At 37.6% G+C, this 11966-nt stretch overlaps 1 protein-coding gene across 2 annotated transcripts in view; it reads right to left on the bottom strand.

The window, feature by feature from the left end:
- ATRX (alpha thalassemia/mental retardation syndrome X-linked) overlaps positions 1–11966 on the bottom strand; it is a 301403-nt gene that overhangs the window by 199753 nt on the left and 89684 nt on the right. For both annotated transcript variants that reach the window (XM_006902875.1, XM_006902876.1), the window contains one exon: positions 11064–11240. In XM_006902875.1, coding sequence (XP_006902937.1) covers positions 11064–11240 — 177 coding nt within the window. The remainder of the gene's footprint in view (positions 1–11063; positions 11241–11966) is intronic.

Below are 11966 nucleotides of genomic sequence, written 5' to 3'. Positions count from 1 at the left end.
AAAAAAAAAGATAAAAAAGTAGTAACAATTTCCTACCAGTATCTACTAGCTGGCAGCATTCTCAGATAGGGACTATAATCCTACTAACCATGTGCCATTTTCTGTAAATTCAAATGCATACGGCTCTAAATTGAGCCTCACGATGTAAATTAGGGGATTATACTGGGCCTGGCATGATGACATATCCCAGATTCGTGCAGAAACCTCACTGAAGCAGTGCATCTTTCATTGGGAGAATTTTCTTTGGGGATTTCATCAGTGATTATCACTTCATGCGAAACACGTACTCAGCAACAACCACCTCCATGACAGGCAAAGGCATAATTATTAGTAAAGAGTACAACTCAAGGTTCCTAAGGCCAGTAGCAACTCTGTCACTGATTGTGTGGAACATCCCTTAACAGACACACTCATGGCAGACATCTTGTCACCACTAACAAGGACAATACCACAATATCTAGGAGGCAGGAGATAACCCAAAACAAGCAAAAGAGGAAAAAAATGGTCAAGATGGAGCAAAACAATGATCAAAATACAGACCAAGAAAATCTTTCACAGGGAGAATGGTTCCTAGGTCTTGACATGGAAGTAAAGAGAATGCTACTTAAGGGTCTTCTACAAATGGGGAGAAGGGAAAAAAGCACAGAAAAACATGAGAAAACTTTTTTCAAATTATAGAAAAACAAATATATAAAATAAAATTCAATACAAAAGCCCCAATATGAAATTGAGAATGTTAAGACTAAAGATGCAGTCATAATTAACACAGTGGAAGGACAAAGTGAAGAACTGAAGAAGTGGGAATCAAAATACGTGAATTGGAAGAGAAAACCTTCAGTACTAATCTGTTAGAGTAAGTATTATAAAAAAGGAGGAAACAATAAGAAGAAAGCCTAAGCAATATGAGGGATAACATCAAGATTAAGGTACAAGTGATTGGAATCTTCAAATAGGAAGCAACCAAAAGATGCACAAAGGAAATCAATGAAGATTTACCACTTGAAATTTACCCAAACATTAAGAAAATATGTACTCAAGAAGCTGAGTAAACCACAAATAGGAGAGAATCCAAAAGAAAAATGAAAAGACATATGATAATCAAATCTTGCAAAATTAAAAATACTGAACGTAGCTTGGAGAAAAGAGTCATCTAAAGGGTGGTTATTGTTATGTGTCATCAAGTCGAATATGACAGAGACCCTATGTACATTAGCTCTGACCCAAGCCCTATCATGAGCCAATCTCCTCGTCTCCAACAGACCTAATCTCATTTCTCTAGTCACTGAGTCAATCCATCTCATCTGGGTTCTTCTTTTCCTCCGCTGTCCCTCCACCCTTCGAAGCATGATGTCTGTCTCCAAGGACTCGTACCTCTTGGCCATATGCCCAAAGTTTCAAAATCCTTGCCTCCAAGAACAGCTTGGTTTTAAGCTCTCCAAAACAGAAATAATTATTCTCTTGGCAGTCCACAAAATGTCCAACACTCTTCTCCAGCATCACAATGCAAAGGCATCAATCCTGATTTTATCATCCTTTGCTATTGTGCAGCTCTTATATGCACAGTAAGTAACTGGGAAGACCATGGACTGGATCAAGACCACCTTAGTCTCCAGACTGACATCACTGCTCTTAAGTAGTATAGGGAGGTCCCTGACAGCAGACTTTCCAAATGCAATTCATTTTTTTAATTTCCTCAGTGCTGGTGCAGTGTTGATTGTGGTACCAAGCAAGGTAAAGTTATCAATCTCAATTAACTATCTCAATCTCTTCTCCGTCCATCATAAAGCTGCCAACTGACCCGGTGGTGAGAATCTTTATTTTCTTGATGTTGAGCTTCAGTCCATATTGAAGACTACAATACTTCACCTTCTATAGCAAACGTTTCAAGTCCTCTTCAGTTTCATCAAGCAAGGTTGTGTTATCTGTATAACGCAGTTTGTGGATGAGTCTTCCTCCAATCTTGATAGCACATACCTCACATAAATCTAACCTCCAGACTAATCTGTTCTGCATATAGATTGAAAAGATATGGAAGTAAGATGCATACCGTTTCTGATCTTGAACCATGTGGTGTTTCTTTCCTCTGTTCTGAGTACTGCTTCTTGGTCAAAGTACAGGTTTTGAATGAGCACAATTGTTTTAGGATCCCCATTCTTCTCAACATTAGCCACAATTTGCTGTGATACACACAAACGTCTTCGCATAGTCAATGAAACACAGACATTCCTCTGATACTCTGCTTTCAGCCAAGATCCATCTAATGTTGGCTATGAAGTCCCTAATGTCACGGCCTCATCTAAGCCCATTAAAACTGTATGATGATTTCTCAATAGAAATTATGCAAGCAAAGAAGACAATGTGATGACATATACAAGACTCTTAAAAAAATTACTGACAACCAAGAATCCTGTACCTACGTAAATCAACCATAAAAAATTATAGTTAAATTAGGATAAAAATAGAATTTCTGAAAACTATGTAAGCTCTACAAGGAATAAAGGAGCACTTTGTAATGAGAATCAATAATAACAGCAATAGAAAAAAAATCCACATATCTAACAACATTCAGAAACTCATCAGGAATCAGAAATACACAAAAAATGTTAAATACATGACATTAAACATTAGAATATGTTATTCACATTGGAAGAGCACTGTGGTGTCACTGCTTCAAAATTGGTCTCTTAAGTTTCAGTGTACCTGATAGTCTTTTGCCAGCAACATGGTTCACAGGGATCATTTCTTCCTTAGTCTTCCTTGTTCATTGTCCAACTTTCACATGAATGTGTATCTTATTTTTACAGCTGTTTTGATTATTGTGTAAGATGTTTGATTTCTTGAATGTTGTATCCATGGATGTCTGCTGTATATACTGGTGAAATGGAATACTTAGGAATGCCAATAATTTCTCATTTGCTCAGGGTGTTGGTTACTGGTACACTTATGAGAATTTTTGCTATCTTTATGAAGTGTCATGCATAATGAAGGCCATAATCATTGAACTACATCATTGAATGTTTAGGGTCTACTTTGTTTTCAGCAAGGAAGGAGTCCTCCTGATTTCTGACCTAGGACTTACATAAGCAGCTTTTACCCATGATACTAAAGACATACATGTTTCTGTGACACTGAACAGATTTCAAAAGCATTTTCAGAATAAAATGGATTAGTAAGAAAGACTTCACCATCTATTTGTGGAAACGACCAGTAAAATCTTTGTGGACTACAACAGTCTGATCTAAATTGTGTAGGTTAATAAAAAATGGGTACTATTTTGTTATTATGAGCAGTACACAACAAGAGCTTTGTAAAGAACCTGAACTGAATTTTAAATATTCAACCAATTACACAGAAATTATTTCAAGAATACAATATTAATTTAATATTTGAAAACCAACTGGTCATGTAAGAATTTTTGCTTAATTAACATTGAAATGCAATCCATATTGAAGATTGTATGCTTAGATGTCTGCAACAAATGTTTCAAGTTCTCTTCACTTTCAACAAACAAGATTGTATCATCTGCATACCACAGGTTATAGATAAATCTTCCACCAATATTAATGTCACATTCCTCTTCAGAGAGTCTAGGTTCTTGAATCATTTGCTCAGCAAACATATTTAATAGAAATGGAAAGAAGATACAAACCCGGTATGTTAGGAATGAACAAACAGAAGAAAAATGGTGTTGCATTCATAGATAAAAAGACAATTTCAACTTCTATCCTGAAGTATAATATTGTGAGTGACAGGATATTATCCATATACATAGAAAGAAGACCTGTTAATAGGACTATTATTCAAATATACGCTCCTACAGCTAAACCCAAAGTGGAGGAAATGAAAAAATTTTAACAAATCTTGTAGTCTGACACTGACCAAACATGCAATCAAGATGCATTAATTATAACTGGTAACTTGAATGAAAAAGTTGGAAACAAAAGAGAAATGGCAGACAGAAAGTAAGGACTTGGTGACAGAAATGGTACTGGCAACAGAATGACCGAATTTCCTATGTTCATTACAAATACATTTTTTTTTAAAACACATACAGCGGCATTACACACACTTCATCAGATAGGAATCAGACTGACTACATCTATGGAAGGATTTTCTTAAAAGCTCAATATCAGCAATCTAAACTACGCAAAGGGCAAACTGGGAGTCAGACCATCAATTACTCATATCCAAATTGAAATTGAAGCAAAAGAAAATTAAAGCAAGTCCATGAGAACCAAAACATGACTTTTAATCTATTCCATGTGAATTTTAAAATAATCTTAAGAACAGGTGTGAAGCATTGAACACCAATAACCAAAGACGATATGAGTTGAGAAATGGCATGGTGAGAGCAAAAGATCATTACAGACAGAGAAGAAAGAAAAAATGGAAATTAATGTCAGAAGAGACTATGAAAATTGCACTAGAGAATCAAGAAAACAAAACAAAGGGAAAAGAAGCTGAAGAAAAGAAATGAACACAAGATTTAAAAGGCCAGATCAGGAAGACAAAACCAAAAAGAGAATGTGTAGAGAGCTGAATTAGAGGGAGATAAAGGGAAGGTATTACTCTACATTTCTCAAGTAGAAAAGTGAAAAATTTTCGCCCTGAGTTGGATTGTTAAAGGATGCTAAGGGTAATATCTAGAATCATCCAGGAAGCATCAAAACAAGTTGGCAGAAATATACATTCACTGTACCAAAAAGAATTGACTAAAACCAAAACATTTCAGGAAGTATCATCTGATGAAGAACCAATGCTAAGATAGGAAGAAATTAGCCATTTCTTCCTTTGATTTTGCTTCTCAAAATTCTAGTGAAATTTCCAGTCTCTTGTGACATTCACGTTGGCCCTCAAGGTCAATAGCAATGAAGGAAGAAGTTGAAGCTGCACTGAAAAGATAAGGAAAAATAAGGCCCTGGCAATCAATGAGATACAGATTTACATCTTTCTTCTAATAGATGGAACCCTGGAAGTGCTCAACAGACTATGCCAGTAAATTTGGAGGAAGCCAACTGACTAGAAAGAATCCGTATTTGTTCCAATTCCCAAGAAAGGTTCAACAGAATGTAGAAATTATTGAACAATATCATTAACATCACATGTAAGCAAAATACTTCAGAAACTGATTCAAAATGGGATAGAACAGTACATAGATAGGAAGCAGCCAGAAGTTCAAGCTGTATTTCAGAAGAGGTTGTGGCACCAGGGATATCACTGCAGCTGAACCTGGCAGAAAGTAAATACAAGAATGTCTAATTATATTTTACTGATTATGTAAAGTATTTTGAGTTTGTGGATCGAAACGCATTACGACAAACATTAAGAAGAATAAGAATCCCAGAATATTTTATTATACTCACGTGAAACCTATATATAGATCAAAACACTATTATGCAAATAGAACAAGAGTACACCACATAGTTTCAAATTAAGAAAAGAATGCTTCAGGGTTCTGTGCTTTCTGGTTTTATTACTCTGTGAATTGACACTAAAATCATTAACTTGCACAACAGAAATGTGAATTATTACCTTATTAAAGCTTCTATCCAAAGAAAGAAAGAAAGAAACAAACAAACAAAAAATTCAACTCACAATGGTTCTCTAGCCCACAAGACAAATTGTATTTTATCAACTGAAAGCAGAGGTAAGATGCACTTCATTAGCCAGATAGCATAAATTTTACAATCTGCCCAGACAAGCAAAAAGATTTCTTTAAACTTTTTGTAAAACAAAAATGTCAGGCAAATTTCAAGTCTAACTGTGTACTAAACATGCATTTATTTAATGTAAATATGTCATCTCCCAAACAGGATATAAAATGGATACAAGAAATGTACAATATTATCAGAGTTCAATAAAACAGGCTTATAAACCTGCCCAAGCATCTACTCTCTAGCCTATAAACTCAGTAAGTCCCTTCTCCCATTCATCCTTTTCCTAATGCTTTCAACATTAGAATAAATATAATCATTCCATGTGCAAAGCAGCTTCCACTAGCTTTAAAAACAATTTCATGATATTTTAACTGTTCAGAACACATCAACCTGCTCCCAATTTTCTACTTAGTCTGCTGCCTGGAATCCATTTCTTCAAATTTCTTTGTAATATCATCTCTAAGATCAATTTCTACCCTGCTTGAAGAAGTTAAGCAAATCTTCTCTGTGATAAATTATACATTAATTCTCTTCTACACAATGTTCCGCTTACGGCTATAATTTTTAGACTGATGGTAACAACCCTTACTAAACCATGACTTTGAAACCTGTCAACATAATGAAGGTCAGTGAAGAATTTCCAAACATATCAATACCTATAGATTACACCAACAATTATTATGCTGTAACAGGCTTAGGACAGAGCACAGTCTAAAGCTTATTTTAAAATTCTTCTAGCAATCTTATGTGTTGTTGTTGTTATGTGCCGTCGAGTTGCTTGTGACTCATAGCGACCCTATGTACAACAGCCCTAAACTCCGCTCTGTCCTGTGCCAATCGCACTGTCTCTGACACTCCCATCCCATTTATCCCAGTCACTGAATCAAATCACCTCATAGAGAGCCTTCCCCTCCTACCCTGTACCTCCACCCTCCCAAGCATGATGTCCCTCTATAAGGACCGGTCTCTCCACACAACATGTCCAAAGTATGTTAGATGGAGCCTCAGTATACTTGCCTCCAAGAAGCCACCCAGTTTAACCCTTTCCAGGACAAATCTGTTTGTTTTCCTAGCAGTCCATGGTATTCTCAATACTCTTCTCCAGCACCACAGCTCAAAGGCATCAATTCTCCTTCTATCCTCCTTGGTCATTGTCCAACTATCTGATGCATAACAAGTGATTGCGAAGACCATGGCCTGTATCAGATGCACTTTAGTCTCCAGGGAGACACCATTGCTCTTCAGCACTTTGGAGAGGTCCCTAACAGTAGACTTTCCCATTGCAATGTGCCTTTTAATTTCCTGGCTGCTGGTGCCAAGACTGTTGACTATGGAGCCAAGCAAACTAAAGCTGTGTACAATCTCAATCTCTTGACCATCCATCCTGATGCTGCCAATTGGTCCAGAGGTGAGAATATTGTCTTCTTGACATTGAGCCTCAATCCATATTGTAGGCTACAGTCCTTGACACTCTGCAGCAGGCGCTTCAGGTCCGCTTCCATTTCAGCAAGCAGGGTTGTGTCATCTGCAAAACGCAGATTGCTGATAGATCGCCCACCAATCTTGAGCCCACATTACTCATCACAGAGCCCAGCCTCCCGGATAATCTGTTCTGCATATAGGTTGAAAAGGTATAGAGATAGGATGCATCCCTGGCTAGACTGTAAGGAAGTATACTAAACAATGACCAATTTTTGCATCTTCAGAATTTCCTATGATGTTAGAAATGCAGTCAATGCAAAAGGATTCTAGCTATTTTTGAAAAATTAGTCTCATAATATATAAGACAAGTTTCTAATACAAGCTTATAAAAATTTACCTAAATCAATTGTATTTTCTTATTTCTCCAACATCTCTATTTCTTTTGGCAGGTATATGCAATCTGATCTTTTCTAAATAGCTTTAGCTTATTTTATTAAGTCATTTTTATTTTATACTCCAAATACATAAGACTAAAAACTTATAATATTCTTTGTGTCACCTCAAGTGTCTGGATATCGTCTTATTAACAGTCTATTTGACTCTCAGAAAACTGCATGATGACGGTGTTCTCAGTGTACTTAAACTGGCAAAGTGCAGATGTTGTTATTGTTATTTTTGTTATGTGCCGTCGAGTTGTTTGTGACTCATAGCGACCCTATGTACAATAGCCCTAAACCCTGCTCTATCCTGTCCAATCGCATTGCCTCTTACACACCCATTCCGATTACCCCAGTCACTGAATCAATCCATTTCATAGAGGGTCTTCCCCTCCTGAACTGTCCCTCTACACTACCAAGCATCATGTCACTCTCCAAGGACCTGTCTCTCCTTAGAATATGTCCAAAGAATGTCAGACGAAGTCCCAAAATCCTTCCCTCCAAGGAGGAGCCTGGTTTGACCCTCTCCAGGATGAAGTTGTTTGTTTTCTTCGCAGTCCATGGTACATTCAGTACTCTTCTCAAGCATCACAGCTCAAAGGCGTCAATTCTCCTATTGTCCCTAGTCATTCTCCAACTCTCTGATGCATAAGAAGTGATTGCGAAGACCATGGCCTGTACCAGACGCACCTTAGTCTCCAGAGAGACACAGTTGCTCTTGAGTACTTTTAAGAGGTCCCTAACAGCAGACTTTCCCATGGCAATACGTTTTTTGATTTCCTGGCTGCTGGTGCCAAGAGTGTTGACTGTGGAGCCGAGCAAACGGAAGCTATGAACAATCTCAATCTCTTCGCCATCCATCCTGATGCTACTAATTGGTCCAGTGGTGAGAATATTTGTCTTCTTGACATTGAGCCTCAGTCCGTACTGAAGGTTGAAGTCCCTGACCCTCTGCAGCAAGTGCATGAGGTCCTCCTCAGTTTCGGCAAGCAGGGTTGTGTCATCTGCATAACGCAAATTGTTAAAAGATCTTCCACCAATCCTGAAACCACACTTCTCCTCACAGAGCCCAGCTTCTCGGATAATCTGCTCTGCATACAGGTTGAAAAGGTATGGAGATAGGATACATGCCTGGCGTGCACCCTTCCCAATTTTGAACCATGCAGTGTTACCAAGCTCTGTTCTGAAGACTGCCTCTTATCCCAAGTATAGGTTTCGCATTAGAACGATCAAGTGTTCTGGGATTCCCACTCTTCCCAGAGTCAGCCACAGTTTGTTATGATGCATGCAGTCAAAAAACACTGATAGACAATCTTCTGGTATTCCCTGCTTTCAGCTAAGAGCCATCTAACATCAGCTACAATATCCCTAGTACCACGATGCCTTCTAAACCCAGCCTGGACTTCCGGAAGTTCTCTGCTGATGTGCTGTTCCAGTCGTTTTTGGATAATCTTCAGTACAATCTTGCTTGCATGTGAAATCAATGATATTGTTCTGTAGTTTCCGCACTCAGTTGGGTCACCCTTCTTTAGAATGGGAACAAATATAGATCTGTTCCAGTCAGTTGGCCAAGTGTTTGTTCTCCAGATTTCTTGGCACAACTTGGTAAGCACATCCAGGGCAGCATCTGTGAGCTGAAATATGTCGACTGGTATTCCATCTATTCCTGGGGCCTTATTTTTCGCTATTTCCTTCAAAGCAGCTTGAACTTCTGCCTTCATCACCATAGGCTCTTGCTCAAATGTTATTTCATTAAATTCTTCTGTATCTGCCAATTCCTTTCAGTATAATGACTCAGTATATTCCTTCCATCTTCTTTTAATACTTCCAGGATCATTTAATATTCTGCCTAAAGCATCCTTGATTATATCAACTCTAAGTTTGAATTTGTTCTTCAGTTCCCTGAGCTTATGAAATGTTGAGCGAGTTCGGCCCTTTTGATTTTCCGACTCTATCTCCTCACACATTTCATTGTAATATTTTGCTTTGTCATTCCGTGCTGCCTTATTACTGAATTAATGTTACATCTCAACTAATAGAGCCTCTACATATGTCAGTTCTGAACCCCGCCCTATCATGAGCTAATCATCATCTCAGACATAATCCCATTTTTCAAGTGAATGAATAAATTCATCGCATCCTAGGAAGTCCTCCTATACATTGTTCCAACACCCTTCCAACCATGATGTCCTTCTCCAAGGACTGATCCCTCCGGCCCATGCCCAAAGTATGTGAGACGGACCTTCAAATTCCTTGCCTCCAAGGAGCACCTTGATTTCACGCTCTTCAGGTCAGATCTGCCTTTGTTCTCCTGACAGTCCACCATATGTTCAACACTCTTCTCAAGCACTACAATTCAAAGGCATCAGTCCTTATTTTATCATTCTTAAGTTATTGTGCATAGCTAATAATTGCAAAGACAATGGCCTGGATCAGATGCACCTTAGTCTCTGGACTGACAGCATTGCTCTTCAGTACTCTAGTACTGACATCAGACTTTCCCAATGGAATTCATTTTTTTATTTCTTGAATGGTGTCAAAAGAGTGTTGGTTGTGGAGCCACGCAAGCTGAAGTTATCAACAATCTCAATCTCAGTCCATCATGAAGTTGCCAAATGGCCCGGTAGTGATAATCTTTGTTTTCTTGATACTAAGCTTCAATCTATACTAAAGACTACAATCTTTGACCTTTTGTAGCACACGCCTCACATGCTCCTCAGTTTCAGCAAGCAAGGCTGTGTTATGTGCATGACTCAAGTTCTTGATGACTCTTTCTCCATCCTAATACCACATTCTTCCTCACAAAGTCGAGTTTCCCAAAACATCTAGTCTACATATAGATTGGAAAGGTATAGAGATAGGATGTATCCATGACACACATCTTTCTTGATACTGAATCATGCAGTGTTTCCTTGTTCTGTTCTGACTACTGTTTCCTGGTCCACGTATAAATTTCCCAAGAGCACAATTAAGTGTTTTGGGATAACCATTCTTCTCAAAGTTAGCCACCGTTTGTTGTGATCCACAGAGTCAAATGCCTCTGCATAGTCAATGAAACACAGACAGACATTACTCTGGTACTATCTGCTTTCAGCCAAGATTAATATCATGTTGATTATGATGTCCCTAGTGCCATAGCCTCTTGCACATCTGGCAGTTGATGTACTTAAACTTAGTTACTAATCCAATCATTTCTAGATAATCTTCAGCAGGATCTTCCTTGCATATGATATTAGGGACTTTGTTCGATAATTTCCAAAACTCTGTCAAGTCACCTGTCAGTGGAATGGGAATAAAGATATCTTCTGCCTCCCCACTGCCATTCTGCCTACTCACTAGCAAAAGGTTATAGATACACCCAAATGAGCTAGTTTGGAATGGCGCTGGTCTCATGCAGAGATTTCGGATCACAACCTTGAACCCCTCATCCTTGGCCTCCTCACAATTTTGCCTTGTGACATTAATGAGTAGATACACTAAAATGTCATTATTATAATTAGTTTATAAAACCATTATGTCTTTAATATGTACAGTTAAAATATCTTACCCTTCCTCCTATTTCTGCCTTTGGTTTCCTTATGTTCTTTAGGCCTTACATTTTTTTCTTCTCCAGATTCACCATCACTTACAGTCAGTTTATGCCTCAAAAGCCTATGTCTATATCTTGGCTTCTTCGATTCTTCAGAATCTGAATCTGATTCATAGTTGAGTTGAAGTTTTGGTTCTAAATGGAGAAAATAAATCAGAAAACATTCAATTTCTTAAGTTACACCCCCCCAAAAAATAAAAAACAAAACAAAAAAATACACCCCTTAAATTCTCTGTAAACTTTCATTTTCATTGTTGACAATTACCGAAATTTGTGAAAATTATAGAATTGTGCATGGACTTTAATATCTCTGGTGGTCTAGAGCAAAGGCTACACATGGTGGAGGGGACCTGGGGAAGGGTTTGTAAAACAATGAAAGATTTTTTTTTTTTACTTTTACAAGAGGGTAGTGTACTAGGGGGAGGGTTGGGAGGGGAGAAAAGTGCAACAATGAATGAATGGAAATCCAAAGTTTCTGTAAATTTTTACTGAAATTAATAATAAATTTAAAAAAAAAATCTCTGGTGATACCAGGCAATCTCATCCAAGAACACTTGATATATAATTTTTATTAAAGATTGATTAAACACCACCAATACAAATTTCAAAATAATTTTTAAAAATATAGTTTTCTTTTTAAAATCATCATGTTACTGACTCTGACAAAATTGGAGTAATTGACACAATTATTAAAACTACTCAGGAATAATAGTAGTATTTTAAATATATTATGAACAGTCAAATGCATGTATTTAAAAGAGCTCAACACAATGCACGTAGACGAACAGAAAGGGCAACCTAGGTAGAACTGTCAACCATGGAAATACAAAGGAAGAGGAACAGTTGTAAGCAGACACTAGT

Source organism: Elephantulus edwardii, unplaced genomic scaffold (assembly GCF_000299155.1).
Source record: "Elephantulus edwardii isolate Elephantulus edwardi_28Jun2011 unplaced genomic scaffold, EleEdw1.0 scaffold00464, whole genome shotgun sequence".
NCBI lineage: Eukaryota > Metazoa > Chordata > Mammalia > Macroscelidea > Macroscelididae > Elephantulus > Elephantulus edwardii.
The sequence above is the reverse complement of the archived record's forward strand: the minus strand, read 5'-3'. Positions and strand labels throughout refer to the sequence as shown.